The 23,514-nt window shown below is 44.3% G+C and overlaps 1 protein-coding gene across 3 annotated transcripts in view; it reads right to left on the reverse strand.

Annotated features, from left to right (window-relative positions):
• LOC132407487 (laminin subunit gamma-3-like) overlaps positions 1-23,514 on the reverse strand; it is a 137,057-nt gene that overhangs the window by 30,162 nt on the left and 83,381 nt on the right. For all 3 annotated transcript variants that reach the window (XM_059994100.1, XM_059994101.1, XM_059994102.1), the window contains 6 exons: positions 21,864-21,962; positions 18,935-19,071; positions 18,305-18,421; positions 13,730-13,913; positions 12,572-12,684; positions 11,283-11,495 (listed from right to left, as the gene is read on the reverse strand). In XM_059994100.1, coding sequence (XP_059850083.1) covers positions 11,283-11,495; positions 12,572-12,684; positions 13,730-13,913; positions 18,305-18,421; positions 18,935-19,071; positions 21,864-21,962 — 863 coding nt within the window. The remainder of the gene's footprint in view (positions 1-11,282; positions 11,496-12,571; positions 12,685-13,729; positions 13,914-18,304; positions 18,422-18,934; positions 19,072-21,863; positions 21,963-23,514) is intronic.

Here is a 23,514-nt window from a genome sequence, read left to right on the forward strand (position 1 = left end):
CCGCACCCTCATACAATCTCTTCTCCCTCCTGCCATCTGGGAAAAGGCAACGAAGCATTCGGGCTCTCACGACCAGACTACATAACGGTTTCTTCCCCCTCAATGCCCTCCTCAATGCCCAGAGCCTGGACTGACACCTTAATGCCCTATCGTCCCGTTTATTATTTATTGTAATGCCTGCACTGTTTTGGTGCACCTTATGCAGTCCAGTGTAGGTCTGTAGACTAGTGTAGCTTTCTCCATGTTGTTTTTTTTTTACATAGTTCAGTCTAGTTTTTGTATTGTGTCGTGTAACACCATGGTCCTGAAAAACATTGTCTCATTTTTAACAAAAATGAACAAGGGAACTATGGAGCTATGAGGGAGGAGCTGGCCAAAGTTCAATGGAACAATACCCTAGCAGGGAAGACAGTGGAACAACAATGGCAGGTATTTCTGGGAATAATGCAGAAGGTGCAGGATCGGTTCATTCCAAAGAGGAAGAAAGATCCTAAGGGGAGTAAGGGGGGGGGGGGGGCGTGGCTGACGAGGGAAGCCTTTAAAGAGCAACAGAAGATAACGAAACAGGCAATACGCCAAGAAAAAATGAGGTACAAAGGTAAACTAGCCAAGAATATAAAGGAGGATAGTAAAAGCTTCTTTAGGTATGTGAAAAGAAAAAAAATAGTTAAGATCAAAATTGGGCCATTGAAGACAAAGATGGGTGAATTTATTATGGGGAACAAGGAAATGGCAGATGAGTTGAACAAGTACTTTGGATCTGTCTTCACTAGGGAAGACACAAACAATCTCCCAGATGTAATAGAGGACAAAGGAACTAGGGTAAAGGATGAACTGAAGGAAATTTATATTAGGCAAGAAACGGTGTTGGATAGACTGTTGAGTCTGAAGGCTGATAAGTCCCCGGGACCTGATGGTCTGCATCCCAGGGTACTTAAGGAGGTGGCTCTAGAAATCGTGGATGCATTGGTAATCATTTTCCAATGTTCTATAGATTCAGGATCAGTTCCTGCGGATTGGAGGGTGGCTAATGTTGTCCCACTTTTCAAGAAAGGAGGGAGAGAGAAAACAGGGAATTATAGACCAGTTAGCCTGACGTCAGTGGTGGGAAAGATGCTGGAGTCAATTATAAAAGAGGAAATTATGACACATTAGCAGTAGATAGCAGTAGATAGTAGATAGCAGTAGAAGGATCAGTCCGAGTCAGCATAGATTTACGAAGGGAAAATCATGCTTGACTAATCTTCTGGAGTTTTTTGAGGATGTAACTATGAAAATGGACAAGGGAGAGTCAGTGGATGTAGTGTACCTGGACTTCCAGAAAGCTTTTGATAAAGTCCCACACAGGAGATTAGTGGGCAAAATTAGGGCACATGGTATTGGGGGCAGAGTACTGACATGGATTGAAAATTGGCTGACTGACAGGAAACAAAGAGTAGTGACTAATGGGTCCCTTTCGGAATGGCAGGCTGTGACCAGTGGGGTACCACAAGGTTTGTTGCTGGGACCATAGCTGTTTACAATATGCATTAATGATTCAGATGAAGGGATTAAAAGTAACATTAGCAAATCTGCCAATGACACAAAGCTGTGTGGCAGTGTGAAATGTCAGGAGGATGTTATGAGAATGCAGGGTGACTTGGACAGGTTGGGTGAATGGGCGAATGTATGGCAGATGCAGTTTAATGTAGATAAATGTGAGGTTATCCACTTTGGTGGCAAGAACAGGAAGGCAGATTACTATCTAAATGGAGTCAAGTTAGTAAAAGGGGAAGTACAACGAGATCTAGGTGTTCTTGTACATCAGTCAATGAAAGAAAGCATGCAGGTACAGCAGGCAGTGAAGAAAGCTAATGGCATGCTGGCCTTTATAACAAGAGTATAGGAGTAAAGAGGTCCTTCTGCAGCCCTGGTGAGACCCCACCTGGAGTATTGTGTGGAATTTTGGTCTCCAAATTTGAGGAAGGACATTCTTGCTATTGAGGGAGTACAGCATAGGTTCACAAGGTTAATTCCCAGAATGGCGGGACTGTCATATGTTGAAAGATTGGAGCGACTGGGCTTGTATACACTGGAATTTAGAAGGATGTGAGGGGATCCGATTGAAACATATAAGATTATTAAGGGATTGGACACGCTGGAGGCAGGAAGCATGTTCCCGCTGATGGGTGAGTCCAGAACTAGAGGCCACAGTTTAAGAATAAGGGGTAAGTCATTTAGAAGAGAGATGCGGAAAAACTCTTTCACCCAGAGAGTGGTGGATATGTGGAATGCTCTGCCCCAGAAGGCAGTGGAGGCCAAGTCTCTGGATGCATTCAAGAGAGAGTTAGATAGAGGTCTTATAGATAGCGGAGTCAAGGGATATGGGGAGAAGGCAGGAACAGGGTACTGATTGTGTATGGTCAGCCATGATCACAGTGAATGGCAGTGCTGGCTAGAAGGGCTGAATGGCCTACTCCTGCAACTATTGTCTATTTACTATGTACTGTACCAGCAGCTATGGTCGAAATGACAATAAAAGCGATGACTTGACTTGACTTGAATCTCCAACTGACCTCATGATCTCCTGCAGAGCTATTAACCTCTTAAGGTCTCAGCAAGGCACTGAAATTACACTCGGCAGCCATAAAAAGTCACAGCAGTAACCCATAGTACAGTTGTTATAAACTATTCTTTGAAAATGCATTGGTTTTCCAAAGAAGAATCCTTTGTTGCAGCAACCCCACCTCCCCCGTGGCCTCTGTACACGCATTTTTCTAAATAATCTTCCAGCCTGATGGCTAGCTAAACTGTCCCATAGCCCAAATTCTCTGGCAAAAACCTCTAATGAGTCAGACTCATTCACTGATTTAAGATGAAAGGCTGTTGATGAGGTCAGTAACTAAAGACACTCAATTTGAAATTTCCATTTGGCAAAAACATGAACAATATTAAAATGTGATTTTTAATAGACGCAGATGTTTCCATGCACTGAATAGAAAGATGACTGAAGGTAACCAGGATGGGAGGAGATTTCTGAGTGGTAACCACAGCACAAACTTACCCACAAGAGCAAAGATCATGGGTTTATGGGACTGCGAGTCCCCTGCACCCCTCAGAACACGGCATACTACACTGAGCACATAGATTTCCTGCCCTGAAAGGGCACATCTTATCCTTTCACCTGACTCTTTCCCCTTATCACAGGGATTATTTTCAGATTTTAATATCACCGACATATGCTGTGAAATCCGTTTACCTAGTGTTAGCAATACAATGCAATACATGATAAATAAAGAAAAAATAAATGAATTAAAGTTAATATATATATTAAATAGTTTAATTTAAAATAGTACAAAGGAAGAAATTATAAAAAGTGAGGTAGTGTTCATGGGTTGAATATCCATTTAGGAATCGGATGGCAGGGGGAAGCAGCTGTTCCTGAATCATCGAGTGTGTGACTTTGGGCTTCTGTACCCCCTTCCTGACAATACTCTGTGCATTTGATGACCAAGTTGGCTGACACTTGAAGGACAGGGCTGCCATATGGGGCCGTGCCAAGTGGTGGGAAATGGATATGAGGGTAAAATCATTTTCAAAATAAAAAAGCAAGATTATTTTAGGCTTAATGAAAATGATGGATGGTGTGGACTCAGTGGGCTGAATACCCTTTGTAAATCACGACTTCTTGCCAATTCAAAACGATCAATATCTTTCCCCAACCTATTTTCACATCCCTTGATTCCTCTAATATTCCTGAAACCTACGGATTTCTGCTTTGAATGTAATTGATAACTGGATCACCTTAACACTTATGTGCAGAATTCCAACCATCTCTGAGCAAAGAACATTTCTCCCATCTCTTATTGTGAGACTGTGATCTCTACTTTGAAACCCCCTGTAGAACCATGTTCCCCACATTTATACTATCAAGACCTCTCAGAATTGTGTACATCTCAGTGAGATCAACTCATTCTTCCAAACTTGGTGGAGACCTAACCAACTCATTCTCTGACGATAAGAGACCTGCCAACCTGGGGAGTAATCTTGTGAATCTTTCCTGCACTTACTTTGTAAAAAAAAATGCATCCTTTGAGTAAGGTTTCTGATTCTGTACTTAATACCCCAGCTGTAATTTCACCAAACCGTATATAATGGTGATAAAATATATTTATCATTGTACTTAAATCCTCTGGCAACACCGATCAAATACTAGTTACTTTTCTAACAGAGCCTTGTAAAAGTATTCAGCCCCAACCCTTTGTTCACACTGATGAGTATTACAACCAGGGATTTTGATTAATTTAACAGTTTTTAAAAAAATTCTGAATCACATGCTCCTTTTTTCTCATAGTAGAGCCCAAAAAACAGGGAAAATTGTAAAGCATGAGAAACTAAAATTTCAAAAACTGAAATGCCAGCAGTTTAAAAGTATTTATCCCTCTTTGCTCAGTATTTAGTTGCACCACCTCTTGCAGCTGTTGCAGCCAGTAGACAAGTCTCTATTAGCTTAGCATAATAGGATGGAGCAAGATTTGCCCATTCCTCCTTACAAAATTGCTCAAGCTTTGTCAGGTTAGTTGAGGAGCAGCAGTGATCAGCAATGTTGAGGTCTTGCCAGAAATGTTCAAACAAGTTATGGTCAGGATTCTGACTGGGCCACTCAAGGACATAAATTTCTTCATTTGAAGCCATTCCATGATTGATCAGGCAGTGTGCTTTGGTTTTGTTGTCCTGTTGAAGAATGAACTTCCTCCCCAATTTAAACTTTCTAGCAGAGGCTAGCAGTTTTTTTTTTATCCAGGATCTCTCTGTATTAGGCAGCGTTCATCTCCCAATCAATCCTCATCAGATTTCCAGTCCCCAAAGCATGATGCCAGATGGTGTTACCAGGCTGATGTGTAGTATTAGGTTTATACCATGTGTACCACTTAGTGTTGAAGCCAAAATGTTCCACTTCAGTCTCATCCGACCACAAGACCTACTTCCATATCTTTGCGCTGAGACTGTGAAGACAGCTCTGGCTGCTAAGCACTGTCCCTGCTAATGTGATGAACTGATAAGTGAGGCTTTGGGCCTACTCCAGGCTGCTTCAGGGTTCAGATCTGAGGACTCAGTTTTGGTTTAGAATGCTGTTGTTCGCTTCAGTTATTTGTATGCTATGTATTCTTTTCCTTTCTCTTGTGCATCGAGTTTTGGTCTTGCATTTTTATTTTTATTCTTTTTCTTTGACTGGGTTCTTTTGGGTTTCTTGCTTTGTGGCTGCCTGTGAGCAAACAAATCTCAAGGTTGTATAATTTATACATACTTCGATAATAAACTTACTTGAATCTTGAATCTTTACAGTATCTTCTAAATGACGCTTTGCAAAGTCTTGATGGGCAAGGATATGTTTTTTTTCAAAAGCCAGGGCTTCTTCCTAGCCACTCTTCCATAAATACCCTTGTTGTGCAAGGACTTGGGAAGCAACGAATTTCATCTCCAGTTGCAGCCATTGACTTCTGCTGCTCACTGAGAGTGACTGTTGGTGTCACAGTAACCTCTCTTACAAACGCCAATCTTTTCCAGTGACCAAGTTTAGAGGGACAGCCTGACCTCGGGAGTGTTGCTGTGGTTTCATATTTTTCTTTCACAATGGATTTCTCTGAACTCCGAGGTATGTTCAGTGCCTGTCCCCAGGTTTGTGCTTCTCTATCATAATTTCCCTGAATTGTCTTGAATGCTCTTTTGTCTTCATTTTGGTTTGTACTGTTGAAAATCTACCATACAGAGAAAGGGGGTATTTATTTGTATGACCCTCCAAATTTTTACATCAGCAAATTGGGTGAGTTCCTAAGGTAATACAGTATATTGCACCTGGGGAATGTTAGCATATTAATTAGTCAGACGGTGAATACTTTTTCAGATTCACAATTTTGTTTTTTAATTTTTAGTAAATTGTTGACAGGTTTTGGAATTTTTCTTTTGATTTGTCATGATGCACGATGTTTTGTAGATTAGCTCCAAAAAAGTCACTTCAATATATTTCAAATTTAGGAAGTCAGACAGTAAAATGTGAAAACAGTTGTGGGGGCTGAACACTTTTCCAAGGCACCGTATCTACTGGACCTGCATGTTCATTGAGAGGCAGCTTCCTGTGAATATCAACAGTTCGTATCAAAGTGGATAACCGCCCATCTTTCCATATTGTACTCCAGCTGCCGTTGCACGTGATGTGAGGCTGAAACAGCATTGCTGACTCCTACAGATATACCTTCAGGCATTTGTGATATCCACGTGCAACAGCCATGTAAGACTCTTCCTCACTTTACATGTGGACCCAAATGTGGGCCACACTTAGGCAAAGGCAAATTAGTAGAGGGAGCATCAAGCAAAGATTAGGCACTTGGTTTGAAAATACAAGAATCTTAAATCTGCTTTAAGCAAGGACCATTAATGTTTTTCTTGATATCCAAACCAATAAGGTGAAAGACACATTTCTGGTTTGGAATGTACAGCTGAACAGATGGAATACCATTATGTATATCACTTCAATTGTCTAAATCCTAGAGAACAGTTCTTGCTGAGTTCCTTGATCACTGGTGCTTTAAACTATAATATTAATTATTGAGAACCAGGGCTGGATGTTGTAGAGCAGATTCAGGTTGAAGACACATTTAGCGCACTGCAGTTCCTGAGGAGACATTGGGTTGTGCATAGTTAGGCATTTGGCAAAGGCCAGTTAAAAGAAGTTAGGTTTAAGCAAAGTGGACATTGCATGAGTGGGCCAGTGTTAGAGTGGGAGGTTGAGGCTTTGACCAGGTGAGCCATAGGCTGTAGGTAGATTTCTTTTGGTTATTTATTCCTTCTTTCTTATTATTGCACATCTAGAGAAATGGGGGTGCTAGGCAGAATAGTGGAATGCGCGTCATGAGGACGTGGGAAGGCAGGGAGACCTGCACTTGCAGAAGCTGCAGCTTCTAACAGACTGTGTGAAGGATGTGGATCTGGAACTGGATGAACTCCGGATCATTCGGGAGGGGGAGGGGTGGGTATACAGGATGTACAAGGAGATAGTTACACCCAAGGTGCAGGACACGGGAAACTGGGACACAGAAGGGGGGAAGGGGATAGGCTGCCTTTTGGCCATTCCCCTCATGATGGGCATACGGCGTTAGATACCATTGGGGAGGGGTGGGCAGGTCTCTGAATCTGGCTCAGCAGGGACGTGGGGAGAAGAAGCAAGCTGTACTGATAGGGGACTCGTTGGTAAGGGGAACAGAAAGGAGGCTCTGGGGATGAGAAGATTTTGGATGGTGTGTTCCGTCCCGGGTGCCAGGGTCAAGAACATCTTCGATTGACTCCACAGCATTCTTAAGTGGGAGTGTGAGCAGCCAGAGGTCGTGGTCCATGTCAGTACCAATCTCAGGGGTAGCATAGGGTGATGAGGTCCTGCAAGGTGAGTTCAGGGAGCTAGGTGCTAAGATAAGGGACAGGACCTCCAAGGTTATGATCTCATGACTGCTACCCATGCCACGTGCCAGTGAGGCCAGCAATAGAAAGATCATACAGTTTGGCACGTGGCTAAGGAGTTGGTGCAGCAGAGAGGGCTTCAGATTTTTGAATCGTTCGACCCCTGAACTGGAGGGGAACTAAAATCCAAGCAGGAAGGTTTGCTGGTGCTGCACTGTTGGGGGTTAAAACTACAGCTGCTGGGGGATGGGAACTGAAATACAAGAACAGATAGTGGAGTAGATGTGGAGAAAAATGTTGCTAAGCCTACATACAAAGTCAGGAATCAAAATGGAGGGACAAATGCTCCTGAACTGCCTTTATTTCAATGCAAGGAATATTATAGGAAAGGCAGATGAGCATAGGCATGGATCAGCATGAGGAATCATGACATTGTAGCCATTAGTGAGGTTTAGTTGCAAGTGGGATAAGACTGGCAGCTCAAAGTTCTGGGGTTCAATTGTTTTAGATGTGACAGAGTGGGAGTGATTAAAGGAGGAGGGGTGGCATTACTTGTCAGGAAAATAGTCAGGGCAGTCCTCAGAAAGGACAGACCAGAGAGCTCGCCTATTGAGGCTTTATGGGTAGAATTGAGGAATAAGAGGTAATATTATACTCCACCCAACAGTCCATGAGATTTAGAGGAGCATATGTATTTGTAAAGATCACAGACTGTTGCAAGAAACAAGATTGCGACAGAAGATAATTTTAACTTTCCACGTATTGACTGGGACTCCCATACTGCAAACGGGCTGGATGGGAAACAATCTGTCAAACTTCCTTAATCAGTACGTAGAATCCCAGCCCAGAGAGTGTGCAATCCTATTTGGAATGAGACCAGGGCAGGTGGCAGAAGTTTGTGTAGGGGAACACTTCGTATTCAGTGATCACAATGCCATTAGTTGCAAGATAGTTATGGAAAAAGATAAATCTGGTCCTTGGGTTGAGATTCAAAATTGAAGAAAGGCCAGTTTTGATGGTGTCAGAAAGGATCTGGCAAGTGTGGGTTGGGACAGGCAAGAGTGTGCTTGGTAAGTGGGAGGATTTTGAAAGAAATCAGATATAGAAGTATTTGGAAAGACAGGGACTGATTAGGGGTAGTCAACATGGTAGGTCATGTCTAACCAATTTTATAGGGTTTTTCAAGTAAGTTACCAGGAAAGTTGATGAAGGCAAGTTAGTGGATATTAGAAAGGCCTTTGACAAGGTCTCATTTGGAAGGTTTAATTGTTTGGCATTCAAGATAAGATAGTACATTAGGTTAGACAATGTATTCATGGGAGATGCCAGAGAGTGGTAGTAGATGGTGACCTCTCTGACTAGAGGCCTGCGACCTGTGGTGTGCCACAAGGATTGGTCCCATGTTATTTGTCATCTATATCAGTGATCTGGATGATAATGTGGTAAACTGGATCAGCAGATGTGGGTATGACACCAAGGTTGGGGGTGCAGTGGACAGTGAGGAAGGCTATCATGGCTCGCAGAGGGATTTGGACCAGCTGCAAAGATAGGCTGAAAATGGCAGATGGAATTATAAAGCAGAGAAGTGTGAGGTGTTCCACTTCAGGAAGACAAACCAGGTAGGATTAGCATGATGAACAGTAGGGCACAGAGGAGCATGATAGAACAGAGGAATCAGGGATTACAGATCCATAATCCCTTTAAAATGACACTACAGGTGGCCAGGGTTGTAAAGAAAGCTTTTGGTACATTGGCTTTCATAAATCCAGGTTCCGAGTACAGAAGTTGAGATGTTATGTTGAAATGAAGTTGTATAACACATTGGTGAGGCCTAATTTGGAGCATTGTGTGCAGTTTGGGTCACCCACCTACAGGAAAGATGTAAGTAACATTGAAAGAGTGCAGAGAAAATTGACAAGGATGTTGCCAGAACTTGAGGACCTGAGTTATTGGGAGAGGTTGAATAGGTTAGGGCATTATTCCCTAGAACATAGAAGATTGAGGGGAGATTTGATAGAGGCACACAAACTTTTGAGGGGTACAGATAGGGTAAATGCAAGCAGGATTTTTCCACTGAGGTTCGGTGAGACGACAGCGAGAGATCGTGGGTTAAGGGTGAAAGATCGAGTGCTTAAAGCGAACATGAGGGGGAACTTTTTCCACTCAGAGGGTGGCAAGAGTGTGGAACAAGTGGTGGATGCGATTTCAATTTCAATATTTAAGAGAAATTAGGATAGGTACATGGATGGAAGGGGTAGCGAAGGCTATGGTCCAGGGGCAGGTCGATGGGACTAGACGGATTAATGGCTCACCACAGACTAAATGGGCTGAAGGGCCTGTTTCTATGCGGCAGTTTTCCAGGACTATGACAAATGTCTAGAACTTATTTCATATATATGAAATAGTATGTCTTATTGTAATTTATAGCTTTTATTATAATGTATTGTAATGTACTGCTGCTGCAAAACAACAAACCTCATCACATATACCAGCGATTCTCAACCTGCTTTCGATTCCTTGCCTGCAGCACTGAATGAACTTAAGGATCTCAGCCTAAAAATCATTCTACTGAAGCCATCAACATAGCATTACAGAATGGGAATGCACTTCCAGTCAAATGCGTCCACAATTCAGGAAGGTTTTAAATGGGTTAAGAAAGGAAGATGACTGTCTATACAAGAAGCTAAAAGGCAAGTTGGTGACAAAACCAGAAGAGAAGGTTTAAACTCCACATTCTCAATGAGACAGCATTTCTATGTGAGATTACTGAAGGTACCAGTCACAAAGATTAGCTTTATTTGTCACACAGAAGCATACAGTGAAACGCATCATTTGCGTCAACAATCGACACAGTCCGAGGATGTGATGGGAGCCCCCCACACGTGTCACGTGCTTGCATTGCCAACCTAGCATGTCCACAATTCATTGACCCTAACCCACGTGTCCTTTGGAAACCAGTGCATCAAAAGCAACCCGTACGTTCACAGAGAGAGCATACAAACTGCTCCTAGACAGCAATGGAAGTTGAACCCAGATTACTGCTACGCTATCATGCTGGAATATATTAGGTGGAAAGCAAAGAGAAACTTCATTAAACATCTTTTTATGATTTCAACATTTTCTAACTGATGAAGTATTTATCTGAAATATAGGCACAGTCACAAAGTACGGAAGAACATCAGAAATAGGAGCAGAAAGGGCCAGTCAAGCCTGCTCCGTCATTCAATAAGATCATGGCTGATCTGGCCATGGACTCGTATCCACCTACCTGCCTTTTCCCCATAACCCTCAATTCCCCTACTATGCAAAAATCTATTCAACCTTGTCTTAAACATACTTACCTAGGGAGCCTCCATTTCTTCATTGGGTGAAGAATTCACCACTCTCTGGGAAAAGCCGTTCCTCCTCACCTCCATCCGAAATCTACTCCCCTCTCCGTCCGAAATCTACTCCCCTCTCCGTCCTAAATCTACTCGATAATATGGTTGAATGTTGAAAACCAATCTTCATATATCTTGTTAGTTGATGGATAAAGTTTGGCCTTGGTTCTGGGAATACTCGTCTTCCTTGAAGTAGCTGCTACAGGATTTTTTACTCTTTGTTTGACAGGGTCGTGATTTAAGGTCACATCCAAATAAAAAACGCTAATTCCAGCAAAATCAGCACTACCCTATTGCATTGTCCTGCTGAATCCCAGTGGCTCAAGGAAAGCATAAAATACAATAACAATAGTGATATCAATAATATGATGGGCTGCGATTTCCAAGAGCTAGATCTCCGTAATACTCAGAGACAAAGAGAAGGAGTAAAAGAGATGTGAACAATTGGATAAATAGCCATAAAATACATACCCGAATCAGGATTGCACGTTCCATGATGGTTGCAGGTGCAGGGGACACAGGGAGTCATCGGACCTCCAAAGGGAATTTCCCGCTTGTAGTCAGGGGCACAAAACTCGCAGAACTGTCCGATGTAGCCTTTAGGACACATGCACTCCTCCACCCAGGTAGCACGGGGCGAGAGGCCAGCCACAGCCGTCACCAGGGTGACCTCTCTCAGGTGAACTGTAGCAGAGAGTAGAAAACCCAGAAATACTCAGGTGTAGCACAAGAAAAACAGAAGGGCAAAGAATTCCTGTCCGGATCTGCGATTCACCCAGAGTCTCCGGAAATTCAAGAAAACCACTTCATCTTTGGACTTCGTTGTGCACCAAAGGTGCTGGCTCCACCTGGTGCATGTACACAACTCACGGTCAGTGTGTGAGATCACTCCCAGCTCCTTCCCAGCTCATTGGCACTGCCCCAACAGAAATTAAAAATGCTGAGAAACATTCAGTAGGGCAGACTGTGCAGAGCGAATCAAAACTGAAGTTTTAGACTAACATTTCACTGACCTGAAACAAATCCATGGATTCTCTCTGACTTGCTGAGTGCCTCCTTGAATTTTTGTTTTATCTAATGGTTCTCAGGATCTACATAATTTTGCTCTAATCACTGCCCACAAACATCCATTAAAGATGCATATGTCTAGACCTCCTTATATACACATACAGATGAATCTTCGAGTCATAAGCTTTTTCCAGGATCACATTCAGAGCCTTTGGTGTTGGGACAGTAGTGTGCAGAGGGGAATTGGCTGGGAGATTATCTTTATTTTGAAGTTGTACAGAATATTGCAAAGCCAGTGACTACAAATGCTTCAGGGAATGAGTCGAGGAGGACTTTGAGCTCAAGGCACAAACATTGCCAACTTGATGGCTGAGGGCGGCTCTCACGACAGAGGTCGAACAAGTTCCTATTCCTCCAGCAAATCAGCTGCACTCTAGTGGGAAGTGTTAGATGCATGAACTGGTATAGACTGGGAAAGCTAACAGCTTGACCACTGTGTACACTGAGACAAGGCCTGTTGGTTTGAGCAATGGCTTGCATGTCATGTGACAGGTGTAGAATGGTGATACATTTCTGAAACAGCCCAATTTGAGAGTCCCTGCTGCCAACCATCAGAGGCTGCCCATATTAAACTCACAAGATCCTTGGACAGACAGATACAGATGTAAAGACATGTCCATTCGTGCACATCAACATCAAAATACACATTTAAAAAGGTTGAACGCAGACTGAGTTGGGGGAAGGTCACTTACAGGCAGAAGCTCCCAGGCAGCCAAATTTCACTGTGGTGAGATTGGAGAGCATCTGTTGGAACTGGAAGCTGGACAAGGTGGGTGTGCGGATGCTGTCCTCTGCCTCATGGAGTCTACAAGAAGTGGAGAAAGAAAAATTATATAATGCCTTAAAATTACTCGGCATTCATTGACTAGAAAATTCATGCAAGTCATTCATGCAGGAAGATTCAAAATCATCCAGAGTTTCCACCTCAGCTCCACTCCCCAACGTTCTCCATGTTTTGGCAGCACACTGCAAAGATCTATCCCGGCTTGGCTTGGTATCACTTCGTCCTACTCTCTGAATTTATCTTTATGTTCTAAATCTATCTTTTCCATCCCGTTCACCATCCACGCTTCAGTATAACACCTTGAGCCAGGCAGGGGCTAACCCTACAGAGGTGGTCTGACAAAGTTTTGTCACCAAGTATTCAGGAGTAGGACAAACAGGAAACCAAGGTCCAAAGAAGCTACCACTGTGTGCTCCACTGAGTCTGAAGAGATGAGGAGACGACACTTGGGGTTGAGGTTGTTTGGAAAGATGGTGAGGTGAGGTCAAATGCACACCCTCTGACCTTCCTACCTGGCTGAAGGTGAGCTGCCTAGTACAAGGAGAAAGAAGGTACTTGCGAAGGTGGGGTTGTTCTCCATGGAGAAGAGGAGGTTACAAAAACCTGTCAAAATAATACGTGGTTTTATAAGAAGAGAAAGTGTTTTCAATGCCAATGGGCTCCATAATCATTAAACGGGAGTGGAACAAGGAGGAACTGAGATTTCACAGTAACTTCCAAAGGAGAAATAAATAAATACTTGAAAGAAGAGTCTGTAAACAGATAGGAAAGGACAGGGACTATAACTTGAATTGCATATGTCTTCAAAAGAATGCTGAGGTAGGATGGACTATATTATCTCAACTCAGCTATTTTTGTCTATAGTTCCATAAAATATATCACCAAAATTATCCTACTCTGCCACAAATCAAATTCTCCACAAATGATTTTGAGAAAATTCCAGTTCCAGATAACCATTCTAGGGGCCCAAAAAGATCATCAGGTTAATTCCCCCCCCCCCCCACAACAAGTTGCAGGACAGCTAATTGGGAAGACAAACTATTGAAAAGGTTGGACAGTGACTCACATGAAGGTGACTTCCCACTGCTGGGCTGACCTTTCCTTCTGCACATGCGGAGAAAGAGTGACTGATGTGTGGTTTTCGGAACCTTCCAGAACCAGGCTGAAGGGCCGCACTTCCTCGTTTTCCAAGTCAAGAATGAAGGTAAGATTCTGGCCATAGCTGAGCAGCTTGTTCCCCCGGAACTTTTCTGAAATGAGAAGGGACTGTTCAGGTCAGTAATGTGGGTGAATGAGATTTGGGTCAAGGACAGCATAGTGCAGGACTCCAATCCCGGAAGCTCACAGACTGGTACAGTTCTCCCAGGCTCGGGTACAAGGAATCTTTGGTTCGTCTCCAGCACCACAACCAAGACAAAGAGTCAGGACGCCTAACACTGGTTTTCAGGAGACAATGTAATAGGGACAGAAATTTCTGTGTTGAAACTCTCCTCAGAATCATACGTAGGGATCTTCAGCATTCATCTCAATTTGAGTCATGCCTTTACATTCTGACGAAGTTGGGATTGTGGGGAATGTCATCTCTAACCGTCCCTGTGAAAGTGATGCCATGCACTGAGGAGTATGGTAAAGGTATTTCACACTCACGTTGTCATAGTGGCCTTATAAGTGTATATCATAAATAATTTGGGGCATAATAAATAAATAGTGAACACAGCAAATATTGTAATAAAACCTTAGTGTCACATAGTCAGGAAATTAGCTACAATTTTCCATTCTCAAATCCTGCAGTAACCTTACCCTTGCTCTCCCTAAACCCCCTCTGGTCCTGCAATTCTGGCCTCTTATGTATTCCCCCCACCCCCACATTACTACTGCACCATCAGTAACTGTTCACCAAGCTACCACATAACTGTGAGCTTCAGGATTCCCTTCTCCTTTACTTCATTCCTCTCCACAGATGTGATCAGCTTATGGCCTTTCAACCTAATAAAGTCAAATAACAAAGAAACAAGCCCGTTAACCTGCGGAGTTCACACTGACCATGATGCAGCTATTTACACGAATGATGCACTGATCCCATTTAACAACCCCCCGCCAATCCTCCAAGGGGACAATTTACAGCACAATTAACCTACCGACATTGTACTTCCTTGGGATGTCAAGGAAATCAGAGCACACGGATGAAAACCCATGTGGCCACACAGGTAACATTCCACAAAGAGAGCACCCAGAGATCAGGATTAAACTTAGGTCACTGGAGCTGAGGCAGCCCTGTGAATTACACCACTGTCACCACTGTAAATGGGTCAGTGCCAACCTTGAATCTTACTGCACACCTCCAAAATACTACAGAACATCTGGTTATGTAACCAAAGTGTTATCTAAATGCAAACCCCAATATCACCTTCATGGGGCTGCAAGACAATTCACCGCATGAGAAATCTTGAACACAGAAATAAGCTTGAAATGAAAAATAATTACTTGCTGCTGGGTTATGTGGCCTGGCTCCCTGCTCCAAGGGGAGGTACAAAGAGTCGTTGCTCTAAAGCTTAATGCCCCTGTACTGCAGCAAGTTGTCTCCAGTCATCTCAAGAGTCTTGCACTGGACATAACTGAGCCTTGTTCATGAAGGGATGGTATATCCAAGATTCCAAGATGGCGGCGCGACGCAGCTTGCAGCGGCCACTCCGGAGCTGATTATCTGTTATTTGTGAAGTGGGGTGCCGAGCGCAAACATAATCTATTGAAAACGGACATGGGAGCACGGAGGAACATCGGGAAATCTCCAGGAAGACCTTCTTCGTTGCTGCTGCTGCTGTGAGGTCCGGGACTCTGCTGGGAAGAACAGGCCCCCAGTCCTCGGGGTCGCGTTGCCGGTGGACGTTGGCGGGGCCAACTTAACACGCTCGGCAGAGGATGATGCTCGGAGAAGCTGTGCCAGAGGGGATGGTCGTTGGAGGTTCAACGGACTCAGAGTTCACTGTGGTCAGGTTGCTTTCACTGTGTACTGTGTCTGCGAGGCTGGGTTTGACGGTGTTTTCAGTGTGTACTGTGTCTGCGAGGCTGGGTTCGACGGAGCTTTCAGTGTGTGCTGTGTCTGTGAGACTGGGTTCGACGGAGCTTTCATTGTGTACTGTGTCTGCGAGGCTGGGTTCGACGGTGTTTTCACTGTGTGCTGTGTCTGTGAGACTGGGTTCGACGGTGTTTTCATTGTGTACTGTGTCTGTGAGACTGGGTTTGACGGAGCTTTCACTGTGTGCTGTGTCTGCGAGGCTGGGTTCGACGGAGCTTTCAGTGTGTGCTGTGTCTGCGAGGCTGGGTTCGACGGAGCTTTCAGTGTGTGCTGTGTCTGTGAGACTGGGTTCGACGGTGTTTTCACTGTGTGCTGTGTCTGCGAGGCTGGGTTCAACCGTGTTTTCACTGTGTGCTGTGTCTGCGAGGCTGGGTTCGATGGTGTTTTCATTGTGTACTGTGTCTGCGAGGCTGGGTTCGACGGTGTTTTCATTGTGTGCTGTGTCTGCGAGGCTGGGTTCGACGGTGTTTTCACTGTGTGCTGTGTCTGCGAGGCTGGGTTCGACAGTGTTTTCATTGTGTACTGTGTCTGCGAGGCTGGGTTCGACGGTGTTTTCACTGTGTGCTGTGTCTGCGAGGCTGGGTTCGACAGTGTTTTCATTGTGTACTGTGTCTGCGAGGCTGGGTTCGACGGTGTTTTCACTGTGTACTGTGTCTGCGAGGCTGGGTTCGACGGTGTTTTCACTCTGTACTGTGTCTGCGAGGCTGGGTTCGACGGTGTTTTCATTGTGTACTGTGTCTGCAAGGCTGGGTTCGACGGTGTTTTCACTGTGTGCTGTGTCTGCGAGGCTGGGTTCGACGGTGTTTTCAGTGTGTGCTGTGTCTGCGAGGCTGGGTTCGACGGTGTTTTCATTGTGTACTGTGTCTGTGAGACTGGGTTCGACGGTGTTTTCACTGTGTACTGTGTCTGCGAGGCTGGGTTCGACGGTGTTTTCACTGTGTGCTGTGTCTGTGAGACTGGGTTCGACGGTGTTTTCACTGTGTGCTGTGTCTGCGAGGCTGGGTTCGACGGTGTTTTCACCGTGTGCTGTGTCTGCGAGGCTGGGTTCGACGGTGTTTTCAGTGTGTACTGTGTCTGCGAGGCTGGGTTCGACGGTGTTTTCAGTGTGTGCTGTGTCTGCGAGGCTGGGTTCGACGGTGTTTTCAGTGTGTACTGTGTCTGCGAGGCTGGGTCCGACGGTGTTTTCACTCTGTACTGTGTCTGCGAGGCTGGGTTCGACGGAGCTTTCAGTGTGTGCTGTGTCTGCGAGGCTGGGTTCGACGGTGTTTTCATTGTGTACTGTGTCTGTGAGGCTGGGTTCGACGGAGCTTTCAGTGTGTGCTGTGTCTGCGAGGCTGGGTTCGACGGTGTTTTCAGTGTGTGCTGTGTCTGCGAGGCTGGGTTCGACGGAGCTTTCACTGTGTGCTGTGTCTGCGAGGCTGGGTTCGACGGTGTTTTCACTGTGTACTGTGTCTGCGAGGCTGGGTCCGACGGTGTTTTCACTGTGTGCTGTGTCTGCGAGGCTGGGTTCTACGGTGTTTTCACTCTGTACTGTGTCTGCGAGGCTGGGTTCGACGGTGTTTTCATTGTGTGCTGTGTCTGCGAGGCTGGGTTCGACGGTGTTTTCATTGTGTACTGTGTCTGCGAGGCTGGGTTCGAGGGTGTTTTCATTGTGTACTGTGTCTGCGAGGCTGGGTTCGACGGTGTTTTCATTGTGTACTGTGTCTGCGAGGCTGGGTTCGACGGTGTTTTCATTGTGTACTGTGTCTGCAAGGCTGGGTTCGACGGTGTTTTCATTGTGTGCTGTGTCTGCGAGGCTGGGTTCGACGGAGCTTTCAGTGTGTGCTGTGTCTGCGAGGCTGGGTTCGACGGTGTTTTCATTGTGTGCTGTGTCTGCGAGGCTGGGTTCGACGGTGTTTTCATTGTGTGCTGTGTCTGCAAGGCTGAGTCGGGCGGCGCCGTGGAAGTCCATAGCGGGGGTATTCCCTTCTGCCACCGGTATGGGATGGCGAGTCCGACGGGACCCTGGGGACTTGTGGAAACTGTGTGGTGATTTCTTTTGAACTTATAGTCCTTTAACATCTTTGGACTATTTTTACTGTGCCCATGGTCTGTTTTTTTTTATCAATTATGCTATTGTTTGCACTGCTGTAACTATATGTTTTGTGGTTTTGTGCAGGTCTTGTAGCTCTAGTTTTTGTTCTTGTTTTGTCTGGTGGATTTGGAGCTCCTTTCTGGGGGATGCGCTAAGACGGTAGCGCGATATTAATATGCAGCAGCCTCTCCAGACTCTGGATCGGGGATTGCCAAACGTTATGTGGATTTTCTGGTGTAGTCTGTTTTGTCATGTGCTTTTGTGATATCGTTCTGGAGGAACATTGTCTCATTTTTTAACTGCATTGCATTTGTGATATCTAAATGACAATAAACTGAATCTGAATCTGAATTTGAATATCGCGACAGTATGATTGGCTACTGACTGTCAGCAAGTACCACAGTAGCGGGGGATTCGCCAGCTGCAGAACGTACATTGAGCAGTGTAGACTCAGGACTCGATTCCTTTCACATGTCTTTCTGAGTTCTTACCTGATGCAATGAAATATTCCCATTTCCCGTTCTCTGGAAACAAACTGATCCGATTCTTCTCCCAGGACAGCTGAGATTCCCTGCCATCTGATTTCTGTCCTCTCCAATCATCTGCGTCTACCGAAGCATAGAAACACAATTATCTCGGCTCATGTGCAATTGTCTTTGACTTGACGTGCAATGGTTTGGACACTAATTAAATGTATTTGAGAGTGAAATGGAAACAGAAAATGCTATCAACACTCAGCAGGTCAGGCAGTGTACAAGGAAAGGTCTTCCTTGTTAAATGCTAACTTGATTTTAGTTTGCACAGATGCTGCCTGACCTGCTGAGTGCTTCCACTATTTTCTGATTTTCAGCATCTGCAGTTCCTTGATCTTCATTTTTCAATACAACTCCAAGTGATAGTCAAATCCTACAGGAATGACTGTAACTATAATGATTGATAGCCCCTTGGCCTCTCAGGTGAACCTCAGATTCAAAACTCACAGTGAAGGCATATCTATTATGCCTGCTAATGCATCTAGAAACACGAAACTTTTGGACATGATGCCAGAGAGCAAAGTGCTGCTGAGCCACAGCTGCCGCCTTGTTAGAGAACATATGCCTTGCGTGAAACATGAAAGGTACCTTGGCTGAAGGTTGACACTACTCGATGCTCTCTGAACTCCAAGGCCGAGGAACAAGCCACTGAGTGTCCATAGCAGAAGCAACTGATGCAGCCATGAGGGTTGTGAGGTTGGAGGTTAAAGGTTCCCGACTTACAACTGAACAAAGCAAAACAGAATCATTACAATTCATCAAAAATCTTTATCTCAAAGTCAAGTTTCCCCAATGTAAAAAGCCTAAACTCACCTCAGTGAAAAGAAAATCAGAATAGTTTAAGATAAAGGTGATAATTAAAACCCAAATGTTGCAGGCAAACAGAACAGTGGTCATTAACACCAACACAATTGTCTTCCAGCAACACAAACCCATGTTTTAACATCAATCTCAGTGTTGTGTACACTTTCACCCTTGACTTAGGTTGAAAATGTACTGGGTTGCAGTTATGATTAACATTGGATGAAGTTGTGTTTACAATTAATTTGGTGCTATGTGTGAAGAAAAAGTGAAGTGAATTTCATCCTTGTTATCTGACTTTACCCGAAAGTGGTTCCCAGAGAGGGGAGTGCCTGTGTTTCCAGATCTCACCTTCTACCTTAAATACCAGAGGGCAGCATTGTACGTATGTTGATGATATTTGTTTGGCAGACTTTAAAGACAAGCCACGTTCTTTCATACAAATGCACAAGATCGTACTAAGCTCCAGAAAGTTGTAAAATTAGTTATCTCCATCATGGGCACCAACCTCCATAGTATCCAGGACATCTTCAAGTGGTGGTGCCTCAAAACGGTGGTGTCCATCATTAGGGGTTCCCACCACCCAGGATATGCTCTCTTCTCATTGGTAGCATCAGGAAGGACCACACTCAGTGATTCAGGAACAGCTTCTTCCCCTCTGCCATCTGATTTCTGAATGGACATTGAACCCATGAACACTACCTCACTCAACACACACAAAATGCAGATGGAACACAGCAGGCCAGGCAGCATCTATAAGGAGAAGCACTTTCAACATTTCGGGCCGAGACCCTTCGTCAGGTCAGAACACTACCTCACTACTTTTTTATTTCTAATGTTTTGTGCTACTTATACATATATATATATATATATATATATGTATTTCTGTTATTCACAGTCTTTTTCCTCTATTAGTAGGTATTGCATTTACTGCTACCATAAAGTTAGCTAATTTCATGACATGCTGGTGATAGTAAACCTGATTCTGATTTGCTTCAGTGGGCATATAAACAACTTTGAACATATGTGTAGACAAAAACCGTCAGAGTACTGTAGGTCAGTAATCTCAGTTCTGGAGCGGAGGCAATGGAAGATGAATAGTTTCCCAACTGTCTTGTAGATTGACCTGCACACCAGCACAGCTTTTGGCTGTAGGAGGAATAAAATGTACAAAAATCTGGATCTCAAACTTTACATAGAGTTCATGGTCAGAATCAGATTTATCATCAGTAACTTTATGTGATGTGAAAGTTGTTGTTTTGCAGCCGCAGGATAGTACAAAAACATTAAAAAGTTATAAATTACAGAAATAAATAGTGCAAGAAAATAAAGGGGTAGTGTCCGTGGGTTCACGGACTGTTCAGAGGTCTAATGGCAGATGGAAAGAAACTCTTCTTGATTCATTGAGTGAGAATCTTCAGTGTTCTATACCTCCTCCTTGGTGGTAGTAACACAAAGAGAATATTAAGGATTGGAAGGGTCTCCTTAGACGGTTTCCACTTCCCTGAGGTAGTGTAGCCTGAAGATGTCCTCAATGGTGGGAAGGATTTTGTCTGTGTTGAAGCTGGCTGATGCTGTAATTTTCCACAGCCCCTTATGATCACTTTCATTGGAACCTCCACACTAAGTTGTGATGTAAGAAAGTTCTCCACCATTTATCTATAGAAATTGTTAAGTGTCTTCAGTTACACCTCCTCAAAGAAAGTATAGGTGCTGGCATGCCTTCTTCATGGTTGCATCACTGTGTTGGGCCAGGCTAGGTCCCAAGAACTTGAAGCTCACCCTTTCCACCACTGAGCTCTCCATAAGGACTGGAGTGTGCTTCCCCAAACTTTCCCTTCCTAGTCTGCTAGTCAGCAGTGAGGTTAGGTGGTCGAACATTTGGACTACCCTACAGCAGACATTGCAAAGCACTGGAGAGATCCACCAACCCATTCTCAGATCCACAGGTGTGATAAACAAACCAATGTAGCTCCTCTTTTCAAGCCAATATCCCCAGCTTAAATCAGCCAACTCCAACAGACAGGCCATAGCATTCGTGTGGCCAACAGACTTCCCAAAACAGACACTCAGGTTCTGTCATGGCAAGAAATTACCCAGTGGACAGAGGAAGAGATTCAAGGACTTTCTCAAAGCTTCTTTGCAAAATATTCTGACTGACTCCTGGGAATTCCAAGTCTGTGGCTGTTCACAATGGAACATTCAGAAAGGCACCGAGACCCTCCAGTCCATGGAAGTCCAGCTAAGTAGAGGAAAAAGTAACAGCATTCACTGTCCAGCTTTCTACTCCTGCCCACCCAAGGCAGAGTCATCACTAACCCCAGAACTGGAATTTCAAAATCAGCCCCAATTTCTAGCGGCCTCAGGGAAAAATGTATGGGGTGGCAGTCCTGTTGCTCATTGTATGTACTGCACTCTTTAAAACATAATATAAATGAGATACTCTAACTCAAAACCAATGCAACAAATGAAATAATAGATTAGCCTTGGAATGGATATAACTAGTGGTAAAAGAACGAGATGCTCTTCACTCCTCCCCAAACTTCACGGATGCAACGAATCCTCACATGAGATCCACCAAGAACACAGAGAACAAATACAGGAAAAAATCTCCAAAGCCATTCTAACAGAATGAACACAGTTCCACAAAACAAAATACTCTATAGTCATAAAGTGGAACAAGCTTTTGAAGAGGCTTTACAACAGTCGGACTGACCTGTGGCACAGGGCTCCCTCCACATTCTCTTTGCAGGTACAATCTCCGTTGGATGGACTGCAGTCACCGACACTGCCGTCAGGGTGGCACACGCATCGTCTGAAAGGAAGCAAGTTTTTATTGACTCTTGCAGCCCGTTACAAACAGTTATTACGAACCCCACAACAGGGGATCATTGTTTTCTCCTCTGAAATATTCCCCAGCATTTTGCCCTCACATTATTGTGGAACTGAATACCATCGGGTGCGGAGCAGGACAGCCCAATGCACAGGATCCAGCTTTAAAAGGCACCAACAGCCTTAATCTGCAAAGGGGAACGATGGGGATGGAGGTGTGATTCAAAGGGTTTGGTGGCTTTCTACAGAAGTGGAAAGCAGGGAAAGTGTAACATTGACAGTGGTAGGAATGGCCGTGCACTGAAGCACTGGAGATGAAGGGAAATGGAAATGGCTCCATGCTGTCCTCTTGATGGAAGTGAGACATTCCTGGTAGGAGGCTGTGGTATTGGCTTCAGACTGCATAAGTGATGGCAGGAGGCTGTAACGGGCTGGGCTGATCAGACCCAAAGGACCCAAACCAATTCGAGTGTCCAGGAAATATAGTAATAAGCGTAAAAGCACAACAAGGCAACTTAAGCTTAATTTATTATCATAAAGCTGATAAACTACACTGAATGAAAGATTTCAGGACTCATGATTCTTAGTCTCCACTTGATTGTAGGTGTCATCAGGGGAGCCCAGTGCAAAATTGCAACTGTCACTCCACTCTTTAAGGAATGAGGAAGACAAAAGGAAGGAAATTATAGGCCAGTTAACCTAACGTCAGTGGTTGGAAAAGTGTTGGAGTCCATTATTAAGGGTGAGGTTTCAGAGTACTTGAAGACTAATGATAAAACAAGTCAAAGTCAGCACGGTTTCTGTAAAGGGAAATCTTGCCTGACAAGTCTGTTGGAATTCTTTGAGGAAGTAACAAGCGGGATGAACAAAGGAGAAGCAGTGGATGTCATTCACTTAGATTTCCAGAAGCCATTTGATAAAGTGCCACATATGAAGCTGTTTAACCAGAGAACATCCAATGGTGTTACAGGAGATATCTTGGCACGGATAGAGTGGCTGACAGGCAGGAAGCAGTGAGTGGGAATAAATGGGGCCTCTCCTGGTTGCTGCCTCAGGGGTCAGTATTGGGACCGCTACTTTACACATTGTTTGTGTTTACTTAGATAGTGGAATTGATGGCTTTACGGCAAATATTTGCAGATGATACGAAGGTAGGTGGAGGGGTCAGTAGTGCTGAGGAAGCAATGCAATTGCAGCAGGACTTAGACAAATTGGAAGAATAGGCAAAGAAGTGGCAGATGGAGCAGTGTTGGGAAATGTACAATAATGCATTTTGGTAAAAGGAAGAATAGTGCAGACTATTATCTAAATGGGGAGAAAAATTCAATATCGGAGGTGCAGAGGGACGTAGGAGTCCTCGTGTAAGACTCCCAGACTTTTAATTCACAGGTTGAGTCTTTGGTAAAGAAGGCAAATGCAATGTTGACATTTATTTTAAGATGAATAGAATATAAAAGCAAGGAGATGATGCTGAGGCTTTATAAGACACTAGTCAGGCTGCACTTGGAGTCTTGTCAACAGCTTTGAGCCCCTTA

This window comes from Hypanus sabinus, chromosome 18 (assembly GCF_030144855.1).
Source record: "Hypanus sabinus isolate sHypSab1 chromosome 18, sHypSab1.hap1, whole genome shotgun sequence".
NCBI lineage: Eukaryota > Metazoa > Chordata > Chondrichthyes > Myliobatiformes > Dasyatidae > Hypanus > Hypanus sabinus.